The sequence below is a fragment of the Manis javanica genome, chromosome 10 (assembly GCF_040802235.1).
Source record: "Manis javanica isolate MJ-LG chromosome 10, MJ_LKY, whole genome shotgun sequence".
Taxonomy (NCBI): Eukaryota; Metazoa; Chordata; class Mammalia; order Pholidota; family Manidae; genus Manis; species Manis javanica.
The window spans coordinates 36269038-36296368 of NC_133165.1; the positions used below are offsets into that span (position 1 = coordinate 36269038).

Below are 27331 nucleotides of genomic sequence, written 5' to 3' on the forward strand. Positions count from 1 at the left end.
GCCCCAGCCACAGCACGTGCCACCCACCGGCCGCGAACCCCAGCCTGACAAAGGCCCGAGGGACCTCCCCGGGCGCCCAGGGAAGGGTATCGGAGAGGGACGCCAGGAGCAGAGCGCGCAGGCGCGCTGAGGCCCTCGTGCCCCAAGGGAGGGCGGGTGCGCGCGCTTCCTAGCGCACGCGCGCACGGAGGGGGCGACGACTGCGGTGACGTTACTGCGGCGGGCAGGCGGCAGCGCGTGTGGCGCGTAATTTCCCCGTGTCTTGGGAGCAGTGCCTGGGCCCCCGCTGCCCACGCCGCCGCAATGTCGGGCCGGTCCGTCCGGGCCGAGACCCGCAGCCGGGCCAAGGACGACATCAAGAAGGTGATGGCGGCCATCGAGAAAGTGCGGAAATGGTGAGGGGCCGGTGCCGAGGGTGCTGGCGGGGGTCACCGGCCCTGGCCCGGAGGAACGCCGAACTGACAGGCCGGGTGGGAGCCGACCAGCAGGCGCTTGGGGGGAGGGGGTAGCAGAAGAAGGCGGAAGGAGGGCGCAGCTCGCGGCTGCGTGAGGTCAGAGGGCGCCCCGGCTGGGGCCAATCAGAGGGTCGCCCGGCTCGCGGGCCCGCCCATCTGCCCTCGGGCAACGCGTCGCCTGGGCGGTGAAGGGGGAACTCCCTGCTTCTGGTTGTGCTTCCAGGTATACCCGGCGCGGATTAGTGCTCGCTCCCGCCTACCTCTGGAGGAGCTCAAGTTCTGAACTGTCTCATACAGTCGCTAACAATCTGTCTCCCGTCGACCAGACCGACGCTCTAGTACTAACTCGTTTAAGTTTGGTGAGAGCATCTTGGTAAACCTACCTGCCACTGAAGCAAGCGTGGCCTTGGCAATCGAAGCCCCCTATCCCCTACTGTGAGCCTCCACGTTGCAAACCGAGTAGGCATTTTTCTCTCGGCGGCTGGGAGCTGTTAGTAGACCTCCCCCGCGTTTGGAAACTGGCTTGTGCAACATTCATTGCAGGCGCCGTCGTCCGCCTGTTTTGTATCTGGAACTTCGATGCATTGTCACGTTAACTTTGACAGCCAACTGTTTTGCGCCAACTTGAGTACTTTTCTCTAACTGATTACTGCTAATAATTTTAAAGTCCAGATAGGTTGTTAGCTTCTACAGGAGCTCCTCTCCTCTCGCCCCTCACTCTCCATCCCCTTTAGGGGCGTCATCCCCTTGGACTTTATTTATCCATTTCCCACAACTCCACTCGAAAGTTGCTTCCTCGAGATCCTTTTAAGGATTTCCTGTCAAGGCTCACCTTTCAAGATCCCCCCAGTCTCAGTCAGGTCCCCTTCATAGAACTTTCCACAGTTGTCTTAGGTTGAACCATAAGACATTAACTACATTTGACTTCTAACCTACAAAATAGCAGTCTGGTATGGTCAAGCCCAATGAATTCAGTGTGAAATGAATTATTTGATGTCTGTTTCCGACTAGAATGCAGACTGTGAGGGTAGGACTGTGCCTTGTTCCGTGTGCCCAGGGCCTACCTAGCATAGGGTCTTGGATATTAAATATTGTTGACTAAGTGAGGAGATGGAGTGGCTTGTCCAGGAATTAATTCCAGTTTCCTAAGTCTAGTTCATTTTTCTTTCTGTTACATCACAGCCTCTACACTTCGGTGATGTCCTCATTTGCTGTATAGCATCATCTGTAGCAACAATAGGAACACAACTTTTTCTGCTTTTTCATAACCTCGTTTGTATGTGAAACCTTTATAAGTCATACTCCAGGTTCCCCAATTCTGTTTGTTGGTAAATTACTCCCTTAATTCAAGAATGGCATCTCCCTTTCCATTCCACAGGTATGTGCCTGGGGAAAAAGACTTATTTTTTAAGGCTTATCTCAAAAGTAACTTCCTCTGTAAAATAAAACCTTAAAGGAGTCTTTCCATGGCTTGGCCTTTACCTCTTCCAGAAGCCCAGTGTAAGGTTTGTTTCTGTTAGTTGGAAGCATCCTGTCCTGCTCCTGTGATTATTTTAAAATGGAATAGTGTTCCAACCCAGAGTTCCATGGGAGTCATGAGAGTTCTCCCTCCCACGGGATGGCCTAATCTTACTGTCTTTCAGCCGCCTTCTCAGCTTCTTTGCCACCTTCATGTGTTATGTTAATATCCTTATTTTTCCTCTGAGCCCCTAGGGTAGGGACCATATCTTATATATATTATCCTTTATCTCTTGCAGGGCCTTTTATAATTGGACTTTATAATTATTTGTGGAATTCAATTAATTTTTGGAAAATAAAGAAGCAGTGCCAGGTATATACTGAGTTTAAAAATGTGCTGGTACTCCATATGGGTGTAGTCTGTGAGGGAAGGAAGGTTTTGGTATACTGTATGTGAGGAAAGGTGGCAAGCAGAGGGTTCAGAGCCAAATTAATATGATAGAGAAGTCTTTCTGGAAGGAAGGATTTCGCACTGGAAGGTGAGGTATAATTTGACGGTGAGGCATTTTAGAAGGCATTTTTTAGAAGGCATTTGAGACTGAAGGAATGATCTGAGAAGTACAAAAGCACAAGTTATGAACAGAAAATCTATTTAATTGTTTATCAGTTCTAAGAAGTGTTTTTTTTCAGGGAGAAAAAGTGGGTGACTGTGGGTGACACATCCCTTAGGATATTTAAGTGGGTTCCTGTGACAGACAGCAAGGAGGTAAGTGTGGAAGAAAATCAAAACGACAAAAAGGTACTGTGTTCTTTTTTTGATTGCCTCTAAATTATGAAGGAATTTATTTCCCCAGAATTGACTTGAAACATTTCAAGGCACTCTCTGTCATCTGGCAAAGCCGCTCTTTATTATTTCCTCCCTTTATTCCCTTTCCTTAACCTAGTCCCCTTTTTCAGGGCTTGGTGAACTACAGCCCAAGCCTGCTCCCTGTGACTGTCAGTATAGTTTCATTGGAACACAGCCATGCCCATTGGTTTCCTTACTGTCTGGCTGCTTTTGAGTCACAGCAGTAGAGTTGAGTAGTGCCATAGACCTAATGGCCAGCAAAGCCTACAATGTATTATTACCTGCCCTATAAGTAAAAGTTTGCTGACTCCTGCTACTAGGGGCCCAATTTCATTTTTTTCCCCCCACAGATAGGCATTTGTCCTAGCATCATTTATTGAAAAGACTGTTCTCTTCCTCTTGTTCTGTAGAACCACCTTTGTCATATTTCATGTCTATTTGGGTCTATTTCTGTGTTCTGCCTCCAGCTTTTTGGTAGTATAGCTGACTGCAGTGGACATCCCTTAAACCATTCTCCTTGAGGGCTGTGGGAGGTTTTCTCGGATTTGATGCCCAGGGATGGGATTGCCTTGTTACAAGGCGTACATACGTAATTATTTTTAGTAAATGACAGATCCCTCTGGAGAACAGCTGCACCAGTATAGTTCGTATACTTCCCCAGCAGTACTGGAGAGTTCACGTTGTCTATTATCTTCACGAGCAACATGATACTACCTAACGCCCAGCTCCTAAATCCTGCCAGTCTGATGGATGTAAGGTATCTCTGTTAATTTTGCAGTTCTCTGATTACTAGGGAGGTTGATCATTTTATCTCTTCAGGTTTCCATTCACATTTCCTTTTCAATATTTTGCTCATTTTTGTATTGGGTTTTCTGTCTTTACCTTTTTGGTTTGCATGGATTCTGTAATTGATATTCTAGATTTTTGTCTTTGTCTAAATGTCTGTTAACTTTATCAGTAACATTTTTAAATTTTTGTGTGTGTGTCAAATAAATCAAATTTTTTCCTTACAGTTTTTACTTCCAGGGTCTTTTAAAAAAATTATTCTCCATTACATGGTCATAAAAAACTTGGGCATTTTCTGTTAGCTTTTTAGTTTTAACTTTCACATTTAACTCTTTAATGCTATGTAAGTTTTTTTTTTTAATGGTAAAGAGATGGATCTAATTTTTTTAAATTAAGGTATCATTGATATACAAACTTATGAAGATTTCACATGAACAACATTATGGTTTCAACATTCACCCATATTATAAAGTGCCCCCCCAACCCCATCCCAATCACTGTCCATCAGTGTAGTAAGATGCTATAGAGTCATCACTTGTCTTCCTGCTATACTGCTTTCCCCATGACCTACCTGTATTGCGTATGCTAATTATAGTGCCCCCTTAATCCCCTTCTCCCTCCTTTCCCAACCACCCTCCCCAACCTCTTTTCCTTTAGTAACTGCTAGTCCCCTCTTGGAGTCTGTGAGTCTGTTGCTGCTCTGTTCCTTCAGTTTTACTTTTTTGTTATACTCCACAAATGAGTGAAATCATTTGGTACTTGCCTTTCTCTGCCTGGCTTATTTCACTGAGCATAATACCCTCCAGGTACATCCATGTTTTTGCAAATGGTAGGATTTATTTTCTTTTTATTGTTGAATAATATTCCATTGTTTATATGTGATGCTGAGGTTCTTGTTCTTGGAGCGGAAGAATGAACTTTGCAAACACTCAAGGTAGGAGAGCAAGGCAGAGGTTTTTATTTAGAGAGAAAGTGAGAGGACAGAGCTCCTGACTCATGCCAGGAGGGCACTGGAGTCCCAGGGTGTTGCATTGTCTAGGTTTTTTTTAATTTTTTAATTTTGTTATCATTAATCTACAATTACATGAAGAACACTATGTTTACTAGGCTGCCCCCTTCACCAAGTCGCCCCCACAAACCCCATTACAGTCACTGTCCATCAGCGTAGTAAGATGCTGTAGAATCACTACTTGTCTTCTCTGTGTTGTACAGCCCTCCCCATGCCCCCCCCCACATTATACATACTAATAGTAATGCCTCCTTTCTTTTTCCCCAGCCTTATCCCTCCCTTCCCACCCATCCTCCCCAGTCCCTTTCCCTTTGGTAACTGTTAGTCCTTTCCTGGGTTCTGTGATTCTACTGTTGTTTTGTTTCTTCAGTTTTCCTTTGTTCTTATACTCCACATATGAGTGAAATCATTTGGTATTTGTCTTTTTCCGCCTGGCTTATTTCACTGAACATAATACCCGCTAGCTCCATCCATGTTGTTGCAAATGGTAGGATTTGTTTTCTTCTTATGGCTGAATAATATTCCATTGTATATATGTACTCCACCTTCCTTATCCATTCATCTACTAATGGACACTTAGATTGCTTCCATTTCTTGGCTATTGTAAATAGTGCAGTGATAAACATAGGGGTGCATCTGTCTTTTTCAAACTGGAGTGTTGCATTCTTGGGGTAATTCCTAGAAGTGGAATTCCTGGTTCAAGTGGTATTTCTATTTTGAGCATTTTGAGGAACCTCCATACTGCTTTCCACAATGGTTGAACTAGTTTACATTCCCACCAGCAGTGTAGGAGGGTTCCCCTTTCTCCACAACCTGGCCAACATTTGTTGTTGATTGTCTTTTGGATGGTAGCCATCCTTACTGGTGTGAGATGATATCTCATTGTGGTTTCAATTTGCATTTCTATGATAACTAGCAATGTGGAGCATCTTTTCATGTGTCTGTTGGCCATCTAAATTTCTTCTTTAGAGAACTGTCTATTCAGCTCCTCTGCCCATTTTTTAATTGGATTATTTGCTTTATGTTTGTTGAGGTGTGTGAGCTCTTTATATATTTTGGATGTCAACCCTTTATCAGATCTGTCATTTATGAATATATTCTCCCATACTGTAGGATACCTTTTTGTTCTATTGATGGTGTCCTTTGCTGTGCAGAAGCTTTTCAGCTTGATATAGTCCCATTTATTCATTTTTGCTTTTGTTTCCCTTGGCTGGTGAGATATGTTCAAGAAGAGGTCACTGATGTTTATGTCTAAGAGATTTTTGCCTATGTTTTTTTCTAAGAGTTTTATGGTTTCATGACTTCCATTCAAGTCTTTGATCCATTTCAAATTTATTTTTGTGTATGGGGTTAGACAGTGATCCAGTTTCATTCTCTTACATGTAGCTGTCCAGTTTTGCCAGCATCATCTGTTGAAGAGACTGTCATTACCCCATTGTATGTCCATGGCCCCTTTATCGAATATTAGTTGACCATATATGTTTGGGTTAATGCTTGGAGTCTCTATTCTGTTCCATTGGTCTGTGGCTCTGTTCTTCTGCCAGTACCAATTGTCTTGATTACTGTGGCTTTGTAGTAGAGCTTGAAGTTGGGGTGTGAGATCCCCCCCACTTTATTCTTCCTTCTCAGGATTTAGCTATTTGGGGTCTTTGGTGTTTCTATATGAATTTTTGAACTATTTGTTCCAGTTCATTGAAGAATACTGTTGGTAGTTTGATAGGGATTACATCGAATCTATATATTGCTTTGGGCAGGATAGCCATTTTGACGGTATTAATTCTTCCTAGCCAAGAGCATGGGTGAGTTTCCATTTGTTAGTGTCCTCTTTAATTACTCTTAAGAGTGTCTTACAGTTTTCAGGGTATAGGTCTTTCACTTCCTTGGCTATTCCTAGGTATTTTATTCTTTTTGATGCAGTTGTGAATGGAATTGTTTTCCTGATTTCTCTTTCTATTAGCTCATTGTTAGTGTATAGGAAAGCCACAGATTTCTGTGTTAATTTTGTATCCTGCAACTTTTCTGAATTCCGATATTAGTTCTAGTAGTTTTGGAGTGGAGTCTTTAGGGTTTTTTTATGTACAATATCATGTCATTTGCAAATAGTGACAGTTTAACTTCTTCTTTACCAATCTGGATTCCTTGTATTTCTTTGTTTTGTCTAATTGCCATGGCTAGGACCTCCAGTACTATGTTGAGTAACAGTGGGGAGAGTGGTCATTCGTGTCTTGTACCCTATCTCAGAGAAAAAGCTTTCAGCTTCTTGCTGTTCAGCATGATGTTGGCTGTGGATTTATGATATATGGCCTTTATTAAGTTGAGGTACCTGCCCTCTATGCCCATTTTGTTGAGAGTTTTTATCATGAATGGATGTTGAATTTTGTCGAATGCTTTTTCAGCATCTATGGAGATGATCATGTGGTTTTTGTCCTTTTTTCTGTTTATGTAGAGGATGATGTTGATGGATTTTCGAATGTTGTACCATTCTTGCATCCCTGATATGAATCCCACTTGGTCATGGTGTATGATCCTTTTGATGTATTTTTGAATTTGGTTTGCTAATATTTTGTTGAGTATTTTTACGTCTATATTCATCAGGGATATTAGTCTGTAATTTTCTTTTTTGGTGGGGTCTTTGCCTGGTTTTGGTATTAGGGTGATGTTGGCTTCAAATAATGAGTTTGGGAGTATTCCCTCCTCTCCTATTTTTTGGAAAAGTTTTAGGAGAGTGGGTATTATATCTTCTTTGTATGTTTGATAAAATTCTGAGGTAAATCCATCTGGCTGGGGGGTTTTGTTCTTGGGTAGTTTTTTGATTACCAATTCAATTTCTTTGCTGGTAATTGGTTTGTTTAGATTTTCTGTTTCTTCCTTGGTCAGACTTGGAAGATTGTATTTTTCTAGGAAGTTGTCCATTTCTTCTTGGTTTTCCAGCTTGTTAGCATATAGATTTTCATAGTATTCTCTAATAATTCTTTGTATTTCTGTGGGGTCCATCATGATTTTTCCTTTCTCGTTTCTTATTCTGTTGATGTGTGTTGATTCTTTTTCTCTTAATAAGTCTGGCTAGAGGCTTATCTATTTTATTTTCTCAAAGAAGCAGCTCTTGGTGTCATTGATTTTTTCCATTGTTTTATTCTTCTCAATTTTATTTCTTTCTTCTCTGATCTTTATTATGTCCCTCCTTCTGCTGACTTTAGGCCTCATTTGTTCTTCTTTTTCCAATTTCGATAATTGTGACCTTAGACTATTCATTTGGGATTGTTTGTCTAGGGGATTTATAGGCGGTTGAGAGACAAAGGGCTAGGGATTTACACTTGCTAAGTGGTCCCAAAATGTTTACCTTTGAAGAAACACTAAGTTTCTTATTAGTCTTCTGGTTATTTATAAGAATTTACTGTTCTGATTTCCTCCCAGGATAGCAGCTTCCTGGTCTGGGAGCATATCACTCAAGACTGCCTGCTTTGCTCCCAAGGTGGGCTGAGTTATTTTCTGTTTGTTAAAGAATATGTTAAGAAAGTTACTTTTTAACAAATTGGGTTTAAAAAAAAAATGCAATCTAATTTTTAAGATGGCATCTTTCCTGTTTTTACTGCATTGTTTTGGGCTTGCTTGCTACATTGCTTAGGTTGCAAATCATTTGTTTAGGGCTGGAGGAAGAAAAGCAGCACCTCAGCACAAAGTCAGAAAAACAAGCTGGGCCCCCCAGCAAGCTAAAGCAAATCCCACAATGGATTATCTTGCTTTGTCTTTTTCAAAGGCCCTCACCCTACTTTAAGTCCATGGTCCCTGTCTCATATGTACCATATCTTCTTTATCTATTCATCTACTGATGGAAACTTATGTTGCTTCTGTATCTTGGCTATTGTAAACAGTGCTACGACAAACATAAGGGTACATATGTCTTTTTGAACCAGGGATCTTGTTTTCTTTGGGTAAATTCCTGGGAGTGGAATTACTGGATCAAATGGTATTTCTATTTTTAGTTTTTTGAGGAACCTCCATATTGCTTTCCACAGTGGTTGAACTAATTTACATTCCCACCAACAGTATAGCAGGGATCTCCTTTCTCCGCATCCTTGCCAACATTTGCTGTTTCTTGGAGATAGATCTTATTTTAATTTTTCTTCATATAGTGAGCCAGTTCCCCTAATGTTTATTAAATAATCCATCCTTTCTCCACTGATTTATGTCATCTTTATTGTATGCCGTATTCATGTCTAGATCTATTTTTGGGTTCTCAATTCTGTCTTGTTATTTTATCTCTTTCTGCACTAGGGTGATATTTTATTTACTATCAGTTTTTAGTATGTCTTAATGTTAAGTAGGGTATGTTTTCTCTCTTGCTATAGGTTTTTCAGAAGATAGCCTTTATCAAGGTATAAAATTACCTTCTCTTTTTAGTTTTCTAAGATTTATTAAAATTTGAGATGATGTTGGACTTTATCCAACTACTTTTTCTGCATATACTGAAATCAACTACTTTTTCTGCATATACTGAAATGTTCATATGTTCATGTGATTTCCCTCCTCTAATCTCTAATCTGTTAGTATAGTGAATATAATAATAAAGTTCCTGACCATTCTTGTATTTCTAAGACAAATTCTTCTTGAACGTGCCTAAATCATACAATGTTGCATTCAATTCATAAATATTTAAAATATTTGCATCCTATTCACAGGTAAAATTGGTATGTAATTTTCTTACACTGTGCTGTCTTTGTTTTGGTGTAAAAGGTTAGGCCAGCTTCCTAAAACAAATAAGGCAATTTCCCCTCTTGTTTTGATTTTTAGAACAACTTGCATGAAATGATGGTTTGATAGACCTCACCTTCAGTATTTTCTGGGCCTTAGGTAGGAGAGAGGGGTGTTGGTGATCATTAAAATGGCTTTAATGGTGAATGATATTTTTAGATTTTCTCTTTTTATATACTTTGCTGTTTTACGTACTTATATATGTATTTACCTATTTCAAATAGACCATTGATTATTTAATAAGTGGCAGTCCAGGGTCTTCCCCTTTCCCCATTTTCCTAGGAATGTTTATAAATGAGGCAGGACATTTTTCAGTTGGCCAGTGATGCTAAGCTTTAGGCAGCGGGTGATTTAGACCTGTACAGTGAAGAATTAAGTGGCCTGTCCAAAATGCCAGCAGTACTCCTGTTGAAGAACATTAACCAGACTTTGCAAATGTATTGCTATATAGTTATTTATATTCTTTTTTACTCTAAAGTCTCTGTTCTACTGGTAATTATGTTTCCTTTTTCACATTTGCTATTTGTATTTTTTCCATAACATGATCTATCTTGTTGCCTCTCTTAAAATCTTTATAAAAAATCTTCTAGTAATTTTTGTTAAGCCTTGGTTTCCTTTGTTCTGTTTCATTAGTTTTTGCCATTGTTACTTACTTTTTTTGTTCTTTTGGGTTTACTCTGTTGTTCTTTTTCTAGCTTATTGTACTAAACACTTACTCCTTTTTTTTAGTTTTTAAAAAAATATGTTTCACTTATATAGTTGTCTCCCACAGATTTTGACATGTCTGAATGTCAAAATGTCACTTATGGTGTCATTTAGCTTTTTTTGTAAGTTCCTTTTGGAATTCCTCTTTAACCCAAAGTTTATTTACTAGAATGGTTTTTAGTTTCCAGATATGTGAATTTTTTTTTCTCTATCCTTTTAAAATTGATGTTCTAATATTTAAAATTGGTAGGATATTAGTTCTTTGGGATTATTGGGACCTTTTTGTAACCCTGTAAATGATTGATTTTTGGAGCATTTACTTGTGATTGAAGCAAATACACTCTCTAGGTCTGAAATTAAACCATGGAAGCAATTACAACGTTAACCAAGCCTTCCATATCCTTGCTGAGTGAGGGAAACTGTCGATTTGCTTGCTCTTCATGGCTGATAAATCAGCTGTCACTTTATATAGTCTGAAGCTCTGCTTTTGATGCGTGTGTGTTTGTGTCATGATTGTTATATCATCGTGACTTGTCATTCCTTTTACCTGTATGTAATGTCCCACTTTGTCCCTTTTTTTTTCAGCTTTTTAAAAAATTTATTTTTATTAAGGTATGATTGATATACACTCTTGTGAAGGTTTCACATGAAAAAACAATGTGGTTACTACATTTACCCATATTATCAAGTCCCCACCCATATCCCAATGCAGTCACTGTCCATCAGTATAGTAAGATGCCACAGATCCACTATGTGCCTTCTCTGTGCTACACTGTTCTCCCAGTGATCCCCTACACCATGTGTACTAAATATAATACCCCTCAATCCCCTTCTCCCTCCCTCCCCACCTGCCCTCCCACACCTCTCCCCTTTGGTAACCACTAGTTCCTTCTTGGAGTCTGTGAGTCTGCTGCTATTTTGTTCCTTCAGTTTTGCTTCACTGTTACACTCCACAGATGAGGAAATAATTTGGCATTTGTCTTTCAACGCCTGGCTTATTTCACTGAGCATAATGTCCTCCAGGTCCATCAATGTTGTTGCAAATGGTAGGATTTGTTTCCTTCTTATGGCCGAATAGTATTCCATTGTGTATATGTACCACATCTTCTTTATCCATTCATCTACTGATGGACACTTAGGTTGCTTCCATATTTTGGCTATTGTAAAAAGTGCTGCGATAAAAATAGGGGTGCATATGTCTTTTTGAATCTGAGAAGTTGTATTCTTTGGGTAAATTCCAAGGAGTGGGATTCCTGGGTCAAATGGTATTTCTATTTTTAGGTTTTTGAGGAACCTCCGTATTGCTTTCCACAATGGTTGAACTAGCTTACATTCCCACCAGCAGTGCAGGAGGGTTCCTCTTTCTCCACATCCTCGCCAGCATTTATTGTTCTTAGTCTTTTTGATGCTGGCCATCCTTACTGGTGTGAGGTGATACCTCATTGTGGTTTTAATTTTGCATTTCCCTGATGATTAGTGATGTGGAGCATCTTTTCATGTGTCTGTTGGCCATCTGAATTTCTTCTTTGGAGAACTGTCTCTTCATATCCTCTGCCCATTTGTTAATCGGGTTATTTGCTTTTTTGGTGTTGAGGCGTGTAAGTTCTTTATATATTTTGGATGTTAACCCCTTGTCAGATATGTCATTTACAAATATATTCTCCCATACTGTAGGTGTAGGATGCCTTTTTGTTCTGTTGATGGTGTCCTTTTCCGTACAGAAACTTTTTAGTTTGATGTAGTCCCATGAGTTCATTTTTGCTTTTGTTTCCCTTGCTTGAGGAGATGCATTCAGGAAGAAGTTGCTCGTGCTTATATTCAGGAGATGTTTGCCTATGTTGTCTTCTAAGAGTTTTATGGTTTCATGACTTACATTCAAGTCTTTAATCCATTTTGAGTTTACTTTTGTGTATGGGGTTAAACAATAATCCAGTTTCATTCTCTTGCATGTAGCTGTCCAGTTTTGCCTATACCAGCTGTTGAAGAGGCTGTCATTTCCCCATTGTATATCCATGGCTCCTTTATTGTATATTAATTGACCATATATGATTGGGTTTATATCAGGGCTCTCTAGTCTGGTCCATTGGTCTATGGGTCTGTTCTTGTGACAGTACGAAGTTGTCTTGATTACTGTGGCTTTGTATAGAGCTTGAAATTGGGGAGCATAATGCCCCCAGCTTTATTCTTCCTTCTTAGAATTGCTTTGGCTATTTGAGGTCTTTTGTGGTTCCATATGAATTTTAAAAAGATTTTCTCTAGTTCGTTGAAGAACGCTGTTGGTATTTTGATAGGAGTTGCATTGAATCTGTAGATTGCTTTAGGCAGGATGGCCATTTTGACAATATTAATTCTTCCTATCCATGAACATGGGATGAGTTTCCATATATTGGTATCTTCTTTAATTTATCTTAGGAGTGTTTTGTAGTTTTCAGGGTATAGGTCTTTCACTTCCTTGGTTAGGTTTATTCCTAGGTATTTTATTCTTTTTGCTGCAACTGCAACTGCGAATGGAATTGTTTTCCTGATTTCTCTCTCTGCTAGTTCATTGTTAGTGTATAGGAATGTCACAGATTTCTGCATCTTAATTTTGTATCCTGCAAATTTGCTGAATTCAGGTATTAGATCGAGTAGTTTTGGAGTGGATTCTTTAGGGTTTGTTATGTACAATATCATGTCATCTGCAAACAGGGACAGTTTAACTTCTTCCTTGCCAATCTGGATGCCTTTTATTTCTTTGTGTTGTCTGATTGCCATGGCTAGGACCTCCAGTACTATGTTGAATAGCAGTGGGGAGAGTGAGCATCCTTGTCTTGTTCCCAATCTTAAAGGAAAAGCTTTCAGCTTCTCGCTGTTAAGTATGATGTTGGCTGTGGGTTTGTCATATATGGCCTTTATTATGTTGAGGCACTTACCCTCTATACACATTTTGTTGAAAGTTTTTGTCACGAATGGATGTTGAATTTTGTCATATGCTTTTTCAGCTTCTATGGAGGTGATCATGTGGTTTTTGTCCTTCTTTTTGTTGATGTGGTTGATGATGTTGATGGATTTTTGTATGTTGTGCCATCCTTGCATTCCTGGCATAAATCCTGCTTAATCATGATGGATGATCTTTTTGATGTATTTTTGAATTTGGTTTGCTAATATTTTGTTGAGTATTTTTGCATCTGTTCATCAGGGATATTGTCTGTAATTTCCTTTTTTTGTGGTGTCTTTGCCTGATTTTGGTATTAGAGTGATGCTGACCTCATAGAATGAGTTTGGAAGTATTCCCTCTTCTTCTACTCTTTGGAAAACTTTAAGAAGGATGGGTATTAGGTCTTCACTAAATGTTTGATAAAATTCAGCATTGAAGCCCTCTGGTCCAGGAGTTTTGTTCTTAGGTAGTTTATTGATTACCAGTTTAATTTCATTGCTGGTAATTGGTCTGTTCAGATTTTCTGTTTCTTCCTTGGTCAGCCTTGGAAGGTTGTATTTTTCTAGGAAGTTGTTCCATTTCTTCTAGGTTTTCCAGCTTGTTAGCATATAGGTTTTCATAGTATTCTCTAGTAATTCTTTGTATTTCTGTGGTGTCTGTAGTGATTTTTCCTTTCTCATTTCTGATTCTGTTTATGTGTGTAGACTGTTTTTTTCTTGTTAAGTCTGGCTAAGGGTTTATCTATTTTTCATTGATTCTATTGTTTTATTCTTCTTGATTTTATTTATTTCTGCTCTAATCTTTATTATGTCCCTCCTACTGACTTTGGGCCTCATTTGTTCTTCTTTTTCTAGTTTCATTAATTGTGAGTTTAGTCTGCTTATATGGGATTGTTCTTCTTTCCTGAGATAGGCCTGTATTGCAATATACTTTCCTCTTAGCACAGCCTTGGCTGCGTCCCACAGATTTTGCGGTATTAAATTATTGTTGTCATTTGTCTCCATATATTGCTTGATCTCTGTTTTTATTTGGTCATTGATCCATTGATTATTTAGGAGCATGTTGTGAAGCCTCCATGTGTTTGTGGGATTTTTCTTTTTTTTTTTGCGTAATTTATTTCTACTTTCATACCTTTGTGGTCTGAGAAACTGGTTGGTCAATTTCAATCTTTTTGAATTTGCCAAAGCTCTTTTGGTGGCCTAGTATGTGATCTATTCTCGAAAATGTTCCATGTGCCCTTGAGAACAATGTGTATTCTGCTGCTTTTGGGTGTAGAGTTCTGTAGATGTCTGGTAGGTCAATCTGTTCTAATGTGTTGGTTAGTGCCTGTGTCCTTACTTATTTTCTGTCTGGTTGATATGTCCTTCAGAGTGAGTGGAGTGTTGAAGTCTCCTAAAATGAATACATTGCATTCTATTTCCCCTTTTAATTCAGTTAGTATTTGTTTCATATATGTAGGTGTTCCTGTGTTAGGTGCCTAGATATTTATAATGGTTATATCTTCTTGTTGGATTGACCCCTTTATCATTATGTAATGTCCTTCTTTGTCTCTTGTGAGTTTCTTTGTTTTGAAGTCTATTTTGTCTGAGATAAGTACTGCAATACCTGCTTTTTTCTCTCTATTAGTTGCAGGAAATATCTTTTTCCATCCCTTCACTTTTAGTCTGTGTATGTCTTTGAGTTTAAAGTGAGTCTTTTCTGGGCAGCATATAGATGGGTCTTGTTTTTTTTTCCATTCAGTGACTCTATGTCTTTTGATTGGTGCATTCAGACCATTTACATTTATGGTGATTATCGATAGGTATGTACTTATTGCCCTTGCAGACTTTAGATACATGGTTACCAAATGTTCAGGGTTAACTTCCTTGCTATCTAAGAGTCTAACAACTTACTTAACATACTATTACAAACACATTCTAAGGGTTATTTCCTTTTTCTCCTCCTTTTTCTTCCTCCTCCATTCTTTATATATTAGGTATCATATTCTGTACTCTTTGTCTATCCCTTCCTTGATTGACTTTGGGGATAGTTAATTTAATTTTGCATTTGCTTAGTAATTAGCTGTTTTACTTTCTTTACTGTGGTTTTATTACCTCTGGTGACAGCTATTAAACCTTAGGAAAACTTCCATGTATAACAGTCCCTCCAAAATAGACTGTGGAGATGGTTTGTGGGAGGTAAATTCTCTCAACTTTTGCTTATGTGGAAATTATGTAATCCCTCCTTCAAATTTAAATGATAATATTCCCGGATAAAGTAATCTTGATTCCAGGCTCTTCTGCTTCATTGCATTAAATACGTCATGCCATTCCCTTCTGGCCTGTAAGGTTTCTGCTGAAAAAAGTCTGATGTTAGCCTCATGGGCTTTCCTTTGTATGTGATCTTATTTCTCTCTCTGGCTGCCTTTTTTTTTTTTAATCTAAACAAAATTTTTATTTAGCATTTATTTTTTGAAATTCTAAACAGAGTTGATTAGTCAGCTTCAATACTCTAGTACTTTCTCGATCACAGATTATTTATTATATGTTCTCCTGCCTTTTTCACAGGTTTATGTTAAAATTTTAATGATACAATGACCAAAAAAATATTTTCTAAACCATTGAAGATATGATAGTGAGTTATTATTATAGTGTGCATTGTTACATAATATATTATTGTTATAGTTCAAGTTCTTATCGTTCATTACATTCATTACAGTTTAGATCTTCCAACCCACATATCTTTCATCCCAGTTTTTCATAAGTTTTGGACAGTAATCTCCCATTAATACTTTCCTAATGAGATAATGCCTATAAAATATTTTGAAGTGATCAGGAAGTGAAAGATTATTGTTAAGTCATAATATAAAAGTGAGCAATTTATATCTCCTGACGTTAGTGTCATTCTGGAATGAACATGTATGTATAGAAAGTATATGTTTTGCAATTTAGCAATTGACCCATTACTAGAAATAGATTTTTAATGGCTTTAGATGAGAAGAAATAAGGCATTACTTTATGATGTGATCTTCTATCTCTGAGTGAATATTTATTTATTTTAAAAAATTTTTATTGAAGTATAGTTGACATAATATTATAGTTTCAGATGTGCAGTATAGTACTTTGACATTCATATACATTACAAAATGCTCCTCACAGTAAGTGTAGCTACCACCTGTCACCCTAAGTTATCATAATATTACTGAGTGTGCTCCTTATGTTGTATGAGGATAAAAGGTTTTAATTTCTTAGAGACCCTATGAAATATCTAACATCATCACTGCTTTCAGTTGGAAGACTGAAGAAAAGAGATCAAACAAATGACAGCCAGGGTTTGAAACCTATCAACCCTGGCTGCCAATGCTCTACACTGTGTACTGACAATAACTCAAAGCTCCCTCTTTATCTTAGAGACCCTATGAAATATCTAACATCATCACTGCTTTCAGTTGGAAGACTGAAGAAAAGAGATCAAACAAACGACAGCCAGGGTTTGAAACCTATCAACCCTGGCTGCCAATGGTCTACACTGTGTACTGACAATAACTCAAAGCTCCCTCTTTAAGTTGGCAAAGCCCAGCTATTAGCAATCTTGATGAATGGGGTATCTGTGAATACAAACAAGGAAACAAATCCCATGCCAGCTTTTGATTTGGATATGGAATTTCATAAAAGTGGTCTAGCTTAATATTTCACATACTTTTTGGATGATTAATATTTTTCAAGGTAAAGAAGACTAGCTTGCTGGCTGTTGGGTTCCTGGGTCAATCTCTGGCTGCTTTTAACAGTCTGTCCTTTTCCTTGATTTTTGCCATTTTAATTACTATATTTCTTGGTGTTGTCTTCCTTGGGTCCCTTGTGTTGGGAGATCTGTGGATTTCCATGGCCTGAGAGACTATCTCCTTCCCCAGCCTGGGAACGTTTTCAGCAATTACCTCCTCAAAGACATTTTCTGTCCCTTTCTCTCTCTCTTCTTCTGGTACCCCTTTGATGCGAATATTGTTCCGTTTGGATTGGTCACAGTTCTTTCAATATTCTTTCATTTTTACAGATCCTTTTTTCTCTCTGTGCCTCAGTTTCTTTGTATTCCTCTTCTCTAGTTTCCATTTTATTTATTGTCTCCTCCACCATGTCCAATCTGCTTTTACTACCCTCCTTTGTGCTCTTCAACGATTGGATCTCCTACCGGAATGCATTCCTGAGTTCTTGAATATCTTTCCGTACCTCCATGAGGATGTTAATGATTTTTATTTTGAACTCCCTTTCAGGAAGAGTCATGAGGTCCATGTCATCTTTCTCAGGGGTTATATTAATTTTACTCTGTAGCAGGTTCCTTTGGCATTTCATATTTGTGTATGGTGTCATCTAGTGTCCAGAAACTCTACTCTCTTAAGCTGCTCAGCCCCTCAAGCAATGTCGGGGGTTGCAGGGGGGTGGGATTGGTGCCTGTGGGGAGGAAAGAACTGTTTTCTGCTTCCTGGCTACTATGCCTGTCTCCACTGCCTGAACCAGTGGGTGGAGCACACAAGTATAAGCTTTTGTCCCAGAGCAGCTGGTTGTGGATCCCTGCTTTCCACAAGTAGCTGGAATCTCAGTCTCTCCAGGAATTCTTCCTGTCTTAGCTTTCCAACCCTGTAATCACGAGAGTATCACGAAAGCACCATGAAACGTAGGTTTCTGCTCCCAGAGTTAGGTATTCAGCAGTCCTAGGCCTCCACATCCTTCCTCCTGCCAGTGAGCTGGGGTGGGGGAAGGGCTTGGGTCCCTCCAGGACACAGCTTTGGTACATCACCCTGTTCCGTGAGGTCTGCTCTTTTCTCCAGGTGTATGCTGTCTGGCACAGTCCTCTTTCCTGTTACTCTCTCAGGATTAGTTGTATTAATTATATTTTCATATTATATGCGGTTTTAGGAGGAAGCCTTTGTCTCACCTCTCATGCCGCCATATTTAACTCTCACTTTGTCCCTTTTGTCCAACCCTTTGTCACCTCAAATTTTGTTTTGTCTTATACTACAATTTCTATCCTATCTTCTTTTGATTTAGATTTGACTGGTATATCTTGTAATTCTATTTTGCTTCCTGTTTCACATTTTCTTCTTATTGGGTGTATTAAGATTAGCTGAACACCCAATTTGAACAGAAAATTCAAAATAGTAATGGTTTAAGAAGGAAGTTAATTTTACTCTTTTTCTTAGAGGAACAGAAGTATGCAGCCCAGGATAGGTGTGGTGGTTCTGCACCAAGAGTTCCCAGGGACCTAGGTTTCTTCCAACCTTTCTGCTGTTTGAAAAAAATTTTTTTATAGAGTAATGGCTCTATTTGTTTTGCTTTATTTTTTATTGTGGTAAGATATACATACCATAAAATGTACCATCTTAACCATTTTTTAAGTGTACAGTTTAGTAGTGTTAAGTTCATTGACCTTGTTGTACAACCAGTCTCCAGAACTCTTCATTATGTACAACTGAAACTCTTTGCCCATTAAGTAACTCCCCATGTCTTTGCTCCAGTTTTGATACTGCATGCCATGGTCAAGCTCCAGCCACTCATTCCACAAATTCAGATTCTAGGCAGCAAAGGACTGGAGGATGGGCAAATGTTTTTTGTTTTTTTTTTTGGCAAATGGTATTTTTGTGAACTTCAGGAGTTTCCTAAAAGTTGCCTGAGGACATAGATACTTATTGTGTATATAACTTACTGTGTACGTGTATAATAACTTGTGGCATGTCTAGTGGTCAGGAAGGCTGGAAAAATGTGACCACCTAAAAATTCTATTGATATGGATGAGAATTTCTAAATAATACACTTCTTTTTTTTCTCTCTTCACTTCATAATTAGACAAATTTTATTCTGTTGATTTGAAAGTTCTACATTCAGTTTTTATTTTTGTATTGACTACCTCTAACTTTTTTCCCTGTCAATGTATAAAGCTTATAAAAATCTCTTTTCCTTTGAACCTAATAACACCCATGACATACTTTAACCACCCCTGCTCGCTACTCCCCAATTTCCTTCCCTACCATCTCATTAGTTTTGACTAGAATTTTAGTTCTAGTCCAGTTTATATCCTCCTGTTACATATCACTAGCCAAGGCAGCACAGAGTCCCAAGGGAATAAAAGATTAGTGCACAGAAAAATAGTAACCAGATACTGGAGGATAGACAACAACAGAACAAGCTATATCAGAAGAAGAATTTAAATAAAACATAGTAACTCTCCTCAGAAAGATAAGGATGATACTAGAAAGTTGTTTTTGAAGACAAACCAACTGAGGAAATTTGGTATGAATAATATAATTGTTCAAAATAAAAACTAAGTGAATGAGTTTAGTAGCAGAAATAGATACAACTGAAGAAAAGATTAATGAGCAGAAACTGGATTGAGAAATCAGAATATATAATGAAAGGATCAAGAGATGAAATAAGTAAGAGAGAAGAAATAAACTAGATGTGTGCATGAGAAGATCTCCTTATAGAAGTCCTAGAAGATCAAAGACAGAGAAAAAATTCTAAATTTCCAGAAATATAAGAGGATCACCTACACAGAATCCAGAATTAGATTCCTCAACAACACCACCAGAAGCACAACTGAGTAACAGTTACAGAGTACTAAAAGAATTATTTTGAACCTACAATTTCATATACAGGTAAAGTGATCAATTAAACATGAAAGTAAAATAGAGATTCAGGAATAAAAAGATATTTTCAGAAAGGGTTCCCCACAAATCCCTCTTTGGGAAAACTCTTGAAGGATATATTCCAGCAAGAAGGGAAGTATTATCTAGGAGAAAGCAATAATAGAGAGCTACAGAAGGTTAATAAGTAATTAGTAATGCTTTGTTTGTCTTACTAAGAAATGCTGAAACAAGAAATACCTGTAAAAACTGGGCTATCTGAAATTATCCAGTATCATCCTTATCTTTCTGAGAAGACTTACTATGTTTGTCCCATTAGTCTGCTTCATCTGATATAGCTTGTTCTGTTGTCTATCCTCCAGTATCTGGTTACTATTTTTCTGTGCACTTATCTTTTATTCCCTTGGGACTCTGTGCTGCCTTGGCTAGTGATATGTAACAGGAAAATATAAACCTAAACTCTTGATTTCCTTCCTCTAAATGAGTTTAGAGGATGGGGTTAGCATCAGGTTTCTTTCAACCTTTCTCTTTTCCCCTTTCCCATTTTCCCCTCCCTCCTAGGGAACTCCCTTGTACCAGTCTGCCCTAAAGTGGTCCATGGTGGTGTGCCATTTTCTAAGGTACTGGTGCAGACCTGCTGATTAGGAAAAATGGGAAATGATGATCAAATTAGTAAAGAAAAGAAATGTGAAGGACAAAAGGGAGTGGGACACTGACGATGGCAGAGCAAACTGGCACAAATTTATACAGGTGAAGCGGTCCTATGTGTGTGTGTTTATTTATTGTGAAAAGGGACAGTATCCCCCATTTGATTGATTGATTGATTATTGAAGTATAGTTAATACACAATCTTCTGTTACTTTCAAGTATACAACACAATGGTTCACCAGTTGCTCACATTATTAAATCCTCACCCCAACTAGTGCAGTTACTGTCTGTCAATATATAAAGATGTTATAGAATCATGACTGTATTCTCCATGCTGTACTTCCATCCCCCTGACAAATGTGTGTATTTAAAAGTCTTTTATATATAATTTTATATATAATTGACTATGGTGGGGAGCCTTTTACAATGTATATGTGTATCAGGTCACCATATGTATACTTCAGATATCTTACAATTTTTTTTGTCTATTATGCCTCAATAAAATAAAGCTGTGAGAGGTAAAAAGCTTTCAAAATATTTATCCCTTTGATCTAGAAGTTTTATCTCTGGGAATTTATGCTCAGGAGATAATCATAATATATATAAGGTACTTCTGCAGTGTTGAACATTACAGTATTGTTTGTAGAATTTAAAAATTGCAAGCAAAATAAAGATCATATTATAGAGTTCCTTAAGTAAGTTATTGTGTACCTGTATCTTGTAAAGTTTTGTAACCATCATAAAAGATCTTGTAGAGGATTACTGAGTGGCATAGAAAACTGTTTTTAATATAGTGAATGGTGGAGGGGAAGCAAGTTATAATACTGTATTATGATCCATGTTCATACAAATACGTGTCCAGGCTGTTTGTGGTAGTACAGGTGACTTTGATTTCTTTTTCTGTATTTTCAGGATTTCTAATAGTGAATTTTACTATAGCATTGTATGTTAGCATAGAACCATTAAAATAAATGATAGATTAGGAAAAAATGATAATAAACCCAAATGGTGGCATGAATGCTGTGAAGTCAGTATATTAAATACATTGCCACTGTCCTTTTATAGATAGTGGTGAGAGGTACATGGTATCTCAAGAAAGAAAAATATGTTTACACTTTTTGATCTAGAAGAAGCATTTTTTTGTGAATTCATCTGATTAGTCCAAGAAAAAGTAACAGTTGGACATTGTGGTTTTATTCCTAGCAGCAATAAATAAAAATTCCTACATAAGTTAAAGGTAAATGTTCAATAATTGCAAAGTGATTAAGTGAATTATGGTATATGCATTATTATGTGGCAATTAAAAATCATGTTTATGTAGCTTTTGTAGTAAAATGACAAAGTGTAATTACATTAAAATCATGTCTGCATGTGAATAATGAAAGGGAGACATGCATAGAAGTGATAAATGACATGCCTAAGTGTGTACAGTTGATTTATTGTAGAGACAGGATTGAGAGTTACTAACAAAAACAAAATTGTATTACTAGTATGATGCATGTCCAACAAATGACATGTATAAACTGTATGAGTTAGTAAATTTGAAATTTCCCAGAATTAAACTTTGGGCTCTTGGGTTACTCTCACTTGCAAGTGCTTGGATTGATGATTTTGTTTCGCCTCCTGGAGGCTTGTTTGTTGGAAGTTAGTGCTTGCCTTCCCACTGTGGTTCCCTGCGTGTGTAACCCACATCCTGTCTGGAGGAAATAGTTTTATAGGCAAGGGTGGACATGGGGTGATCATTTTTGAATGGATAGGATTGATTGGTCAGGAACAGAACTAGTAGGCTTCCCTTTGTCCTGTCACTGCTTGTATATAAAGTGACTCCTTTCTTTGTCCATTTCTCTTTCATGTTTTGTTTGCTGCTGTGCTAATAAAATAGGAATCTTTCTCAGATGAGTATTTTAATGTTTCTTGCCCATGCACATAAGGGTTGGACAGAATGTTCTGATGAGGGTAGAAAGCTGAAGAGTACCACAGGAGCTTTATTAGAAGCATATAAATCTGCCTCTCACTTTTGATTCATGACTTTAGTGCTGGAAGGGTCCATTTTACAGATAGAGACTCTGAGCCTTCGGGACACCTTGTCCAGGATTTTGTTATTCCTTGGGTCCTGGATTTTCCAACTGCTGTCATTATTCCTGTTAATTTCTAGTCCAGACCTTTGTGGTGTCTCAGCACCCTTTTCCCTCTCTGTAAGTCTCCTGCTTAACTCTGTCATATTCCTCTTTTTTTCCTTTTTCTAGAAAGAAAAGTCCAAGTCGAACAGTTCAGCAGCCCGGGAACCTAATGGCTTTCCCTCTGATACCTCAGCCAATTCCTCTCTCCTTCTTGAATTCCAGGGTGAGTTGCATCCACATGTCTTCCTTGCAGGAAAATGAAAACTTAGATGAACCTCACTAATAATAACAGTTCGACGTAGCTTTTTAGTGCCTACTGGTTTGTTGGTATCTTGCCAGGCACTTTATGTAAGTCTTTTCATTTAAACTTCACAGTAACCCTGCAAGATAGAGGATAATCTCTTCACTTTCTGTTTAAGAAACTGAGGTTCAGAGAAGTGAAGTTACATATCTAAAGTCACATAGCTAGTAAGTGACAGATCCCATGTGGTCCTGGTTTTCTGAATCAGAAGCTGTTTTCTTTAGACTGTGTATTTTATGAGAGTGCCTTTGAGTAGGCCACCCAAAGCCAGGGCATCTGCCTGCCTACTCTTGGCGCAAGTTTTGCCTCCTAAGCCAGTCGTCGGGTAGTGTCCTGCCTGCCAGCGCTGCAGTCATAAAATTCCCTTCCACACGTGCGTGGCAGTTACTGTTTATGAAGCACTTTGACTTCAGTTTCTCATTTTTATCTTCACATTAGCCTGTGATATAAACCAGGCAGTTACCATCATCCCTATGTAAGGAAACCGATGGATGGAGAAGTGTTCGCCTAAGCTCAAAAGTGACAGAGCTTTATTCTTTCTATGATAAAATGCTACTTCCATTTTAGTGTAGAAGTAGAGACTAAGAAGGCCTACGATTCTCTTGGGAGCTAGACTGGGAGCAGCCAGGTATTTCCTCCCTGCAAGGTCAGAGTGATACAGGAAGAACACAAAGGACAGGTTCTCTAGCTGTGTGCCGGGTATTCAGTCATCATAGAGCTCTGTGAGACATAGGAGGCTCTACTTCCTTAGGCTGCCACCATCTTATTCTTCTCACCCAGTGAACATTTAGTGAACCACTGTATGCCTGTGCTATGAACTGCACCAGAGATTCAAGAACCAGTAGCCACAGAGCCTGCCTGAATAGAGCATGAGAGGAAACTAGTGTGTAAAACAATAGAAAAATACTAAATGCAGGTGTGCACAGGACACAATAAGAGCATAAAAGAGAGAGTGATCCTGGACACAGAGCTGGGACACAGGGCTCCCTGGAGGGCATGATGCTTGAGCTGAATGTTGACATGTATGGAGACTTTCCAGGAAGACTAGAAAGAGCAAGTCATATCAGACACCTTTGTGTGAAGCAGCTCTTAAGTTATGGTCCAGTTTTGGCAGACAGTGAGCTTGGAAATTAAAAAGGACTTTATAGGTTGTGATAGGGCCATCTCGTGCCTGCCTGGAGAAGCACTGGAAGTTGAAATTTATCCTTGAGGAAGCATTGAAGGGTTTAGAAAGATCACTGGTGTAAAGTACATTTGGGAGTACATGAGACTGAAAGAGGGCAGTTGGATGGCTGTTTCAGGAGGCCAGGCCAGAGATAAAGCCTGAGCTAAGGCAGTAGGAGATGAACACATGTGAACTCAGAGCAGTACGATGGGTCAGATTTGGCAACTGGCTGCTGGAGGTGAGGGAGAGGAAGAAGTTGTGGACTTCTGTGGTTTCAACTTAGGTGGTGACTCTAAAGCCTTCAGAAAGAGCTTTGAGGCTGAGAATTCCTTGGTCCTTGAAGCAGTCATGTGGAGCCTGGGCAGCTGAAGGGCCTGAGCTCACCATCTCCAGATACCACCACCATCCTTGATATAACCAAGAGCACCAGACAGATGGGTCATTTCTATTTATTTTATGTTACAAGAAAGGTTGAGAGGCTCAGCTACATCCCTCTCTTCCACTGGACAGTGAGGGAACACCAGGTCTAAGCTACCATTGGTGGGTAATAAAGAAGGGTTAGAAAGCATATTCTGACCTTGAAATATAAATGTTGCATAAGTTTAAAGATTTTGGCTTTAAAGTTAAAGTATCTGGTGCTTGGAATATGTGTCATGAAATAGAAAATGCTTGTAGACCCTGTTGATAACTTACAGTGCATCTAAGCCCCCGAGCGCCTGCCTTTGGTTCAGGGGCATCAGTAGCAGAGATCATTGTACCCTGTGTGTCCATGATGGCCTAAGGAGACCCCAGGCCCTTGGCGCTGTACTGAGTTATTCTCAAGGAAAATTAACCACTCTCAGTTGCTGCCTTTGTCATATTTGGTTTTCAGATGAAAACAGCAACCAGAGCTCTGTGTCTGATGTCTATCAACTCAAGGTGGACAGCAGCACCAACTCGAGCCCCAGCCCCCAGCAGAGCGAGTCCCTGAGCCCAGCACACACCTCTGACTTCCGCACAGATGACTCCCAGCCTCCTACGCTAGGCCAGGAGATCCTCGAGGGTGAGTCTCGGTTGACCCAGGATGAGCATCTTGGAAGGGCCTTGCCTCTTGCTTTTGATATTTTTCTTCTTTACAGTGAGAGGTTATGGAAAGTGCTTCAGAGCCTGGCAGCCTCAAGGCATCTGTTAACAGTTTGGGCTATTGGAGGAATGGTTGTATTTTCCCTTTTCACGGAACGAAGGAATAAACAAACAACATAGTTGAGTACCAGGCTCTGTGTAAGGCACTTTTTAAATTGATGCCTGCTATAATTCCCTCAAAAGCCCTCTGAAGTGGCATCTATTGCCTCCACTTTACTGATGAGGAATTGGATTCTTGGAAATGTTAAATTGTTCAAGAACTGGTAGAGTGGGATGTCTCTGGTTGCATTCTTCCTAACTTAAGAATTCATGCTCTTTGCACTGTATCCTGTGAATTTCTTCTTACATTATATATTGATTCTCTGGCCAGCATGGACTCTTCATCACAGCACCTTCACAGAGCTCTTGGGAAAGCTCCCTTAGCTGGAGGCAGAGGTTGCTCAGGAATCTCCTGCCCCAGGAGGTCCCACAGAGCTGCTGACCATGTTGTTTTTTTCAGAGCCCTCTCTGCCTGCCTCGGAAGTTGCTGATGAACCTCCCACCCTCACAAAGGAAGAACCAGTTCCACTAGAGACACAGGTAAGGAGGCACTTGGGTTTCCCAGTTTCTAAAAAAACAGTGATGACTGTTGATGTGGACTGGATCTGTAGCATTGAATGTGCTATGTGAGGGTTGGGGGACAGACTGGGAAACTGGGGTCTCCAGGTTATAGGTAAGGGAAGAATTTTGGTTATCTTCGAGGTCGGAGGCTGGCTCTGGGTTGTAGTTAGGGTGATGGGAGGTTGTGGTTCAAGGGATGGCCCTCTAATTCCATGTTCTGGCTGCTCCTAGATTGCCGAGGAAGAGGAAGACTCAGGTGCCCCACCCCTGAAACGCTTCTGTGTGGACCAAGCCACAGTGCCGCAGACAGCATCAGAGAGCTAGCAGCATCCTCACACCCTTTGCCTCCTGGCCCCCTGCCTCTATTTATTGCATTCTGGTTCTGGCCGTACTGTGTTGCTGGGGTAAGGGCAAGCACTGGGGTCCAGAGCCCGCACATAGGAGCCTTCTGGGTTGGAAGGCTGACATAGGACTTGGAGTTGCAGCATCATCTTCCTGTCCCTGGCACCTGTGTTTGCTTGCTCCTGGGAAGAGAAGTGCTCATGTCCTTTTCGCGTCCCAATTAGGCTGGAGCGTCGACTATCCCAGGGTTCATCTGTCACCTCCAGGTAGCAGTCTCTGCTCCAGAACCTCTGGACTGAGCTGCTGGCGCTTCTACAAGAGGAAAGAGATGTGGAAGGCACCCTCTCGAGAAGAGAGTGCCTTGATTACTTGAACTTGAATGGAGACTATAGCTTCATGGACTTGCCCACAGGACTAGGGGCCCTGTAGGCTGCTGTTGGAGAATGCCGGGGTAGAGACTGGAGGGAAGGGAAGGTTTTTTCTCCACCAAAGGGCAGGAAAGTTCATACAGATTTCTTACTGTCCTGGCACTTCTGCCCATTCCTGAGGCTCTCCTGCCTCTCATGGGCTCTCTAACTGCTGACAGTCCTTTGTCCTGACCATAACCACCCCCTGCCTCAATACGCACACATGCAGCTTTCCTTGTTTTCACCTGTACATTTCATTCCAGCAACCCCTGCTTCCTGCCAGACTCTGCCCCAGCAAGAATTTGAGGTTCTGACAAAAGTACCCATCCCCCACAATGCTCCTTCAGCTCAGCCTTTCTAGAAAGTTCCCTTTGAAATCTGCATGTTTAATTGAACTTTGTGATTTTATTTTTTGTTTCAAAAAAAGTTTAAGAAAATGGAAATGGGCAGCACTGAGTGAAGACATATTTTAGCACTGAATAGAATATTTTTAAAATTAAAGTATTTGAAATATGTCTTTTTGGTATCTGAGTGCTTCATTCTTAAAGATTATGAGGGCAGGGCTGGGGGTGGTGGAGGCTGAGTGCTTGTGAAGTTCTGTGGGCTGGGCTCTGCCAATTGTCTTGCTCCCACAGACTGATTTTCTATTGAAAATGATTTGGAGACTCCCTTTGAAATTGCCGTGTAGTTCAAATTATATTTCTGCCCCTGCATACACTGAGTGCAACCAGTGGATGTTTTCCACAGCTCCAGGTCCTCAGGCATTCATTCAGGGGTTGTTGTTTTTTTTTCACTTTAAAAAAAATTATAGTAAAATATGCATAGCATAAAATTTACCTTTTTAACATGTGGCACTAAGTACATTCATGATATTGTATAGTCACCACTATCTAGCTCCAATTTTTTCATTACTTCAAATAGAAGCCCTTGTACCCCATGAGGCCCTGGCAATTACAAATCTGCACATATTTTTAGAACATTTTAGAATTTTCAAAAACTCTGCCCTTTAGAAAAGGATTCTACATTCTTTATGTTCAAGAATTATATTTTAGTATTCTCTAAAATGATTGCTTTTACTTCTCTT

The 27331-nt window shown here is 39.5% G+C and overlaps 1 protein-coding gene across 5 annotated transcripts; it reads left to right on the plus strand.

Annotated features, from left to right (window-relative positions):
* The first annotated feature begins 164 nt into the window (after window positions 1-164).
* Window positions 165-26762, plus strand: BCL7B (BAF chromatin remodeling complex subunit BCL7B). Of its 5 annotated transcripts, none has more exons than XM_037002739.2 (6): window positions 165-395; window positions 2604-2712; window positions 22437-22533; window positions 24648-24818; window positions 25398-25477; window positions 25730-26762. In XM_037002739.2, the coding sequence occupies exons 1-6, from the start codon at window positions 304-306 to the stop codon at window positions 25820-25822; spliced, it is 642 nt and encodes a 213-aa protein (XP_036858634.1). In that variant the 5' UTR covers window positions 165-303; the 3' UTR covers window positions 25823-26762. The 5 variants fall into 5 exon arrangements, with proteins under 5 accessions (XP_036858634.1, XP_017516103.1, XP_036858635.1 ...); XM_017660614.3 differs by having other exon boundaries at window positions 2604-2679; XM_037002740.2 differs by lacking the exons at window positions 165-395; window positions 2604-2712 and adding exons at window positions 3450-3517; window positions 7970-8027.
* Window positions 26763-27331: the final 569 nt, after the last annotated feature.

Coding starts and splice junctions, on each gene's coding strand:
- BCL7B (XM_037002739.2), top strand. CDS start 304: ATGTCGGGCCGGTCCGTCCGGGCCGAGACCCGCAGCCGGGCCAAGGAC. Junction 24,819..25,397: donor AGGCCAGGAGATCCTCGAGG/GTGAGTCTCGGT, acceptor TGTTTTTTTCAG/AGCCCTCTCTGCCTGCCTCG. Junction 25,478..25,729: donor CAGTTCCACTAGAGACACAG/GTAAGGAGGCAC, acceptor GGCTGCTCCTAG/ATTGCCGAGGAAGAGGAAGA.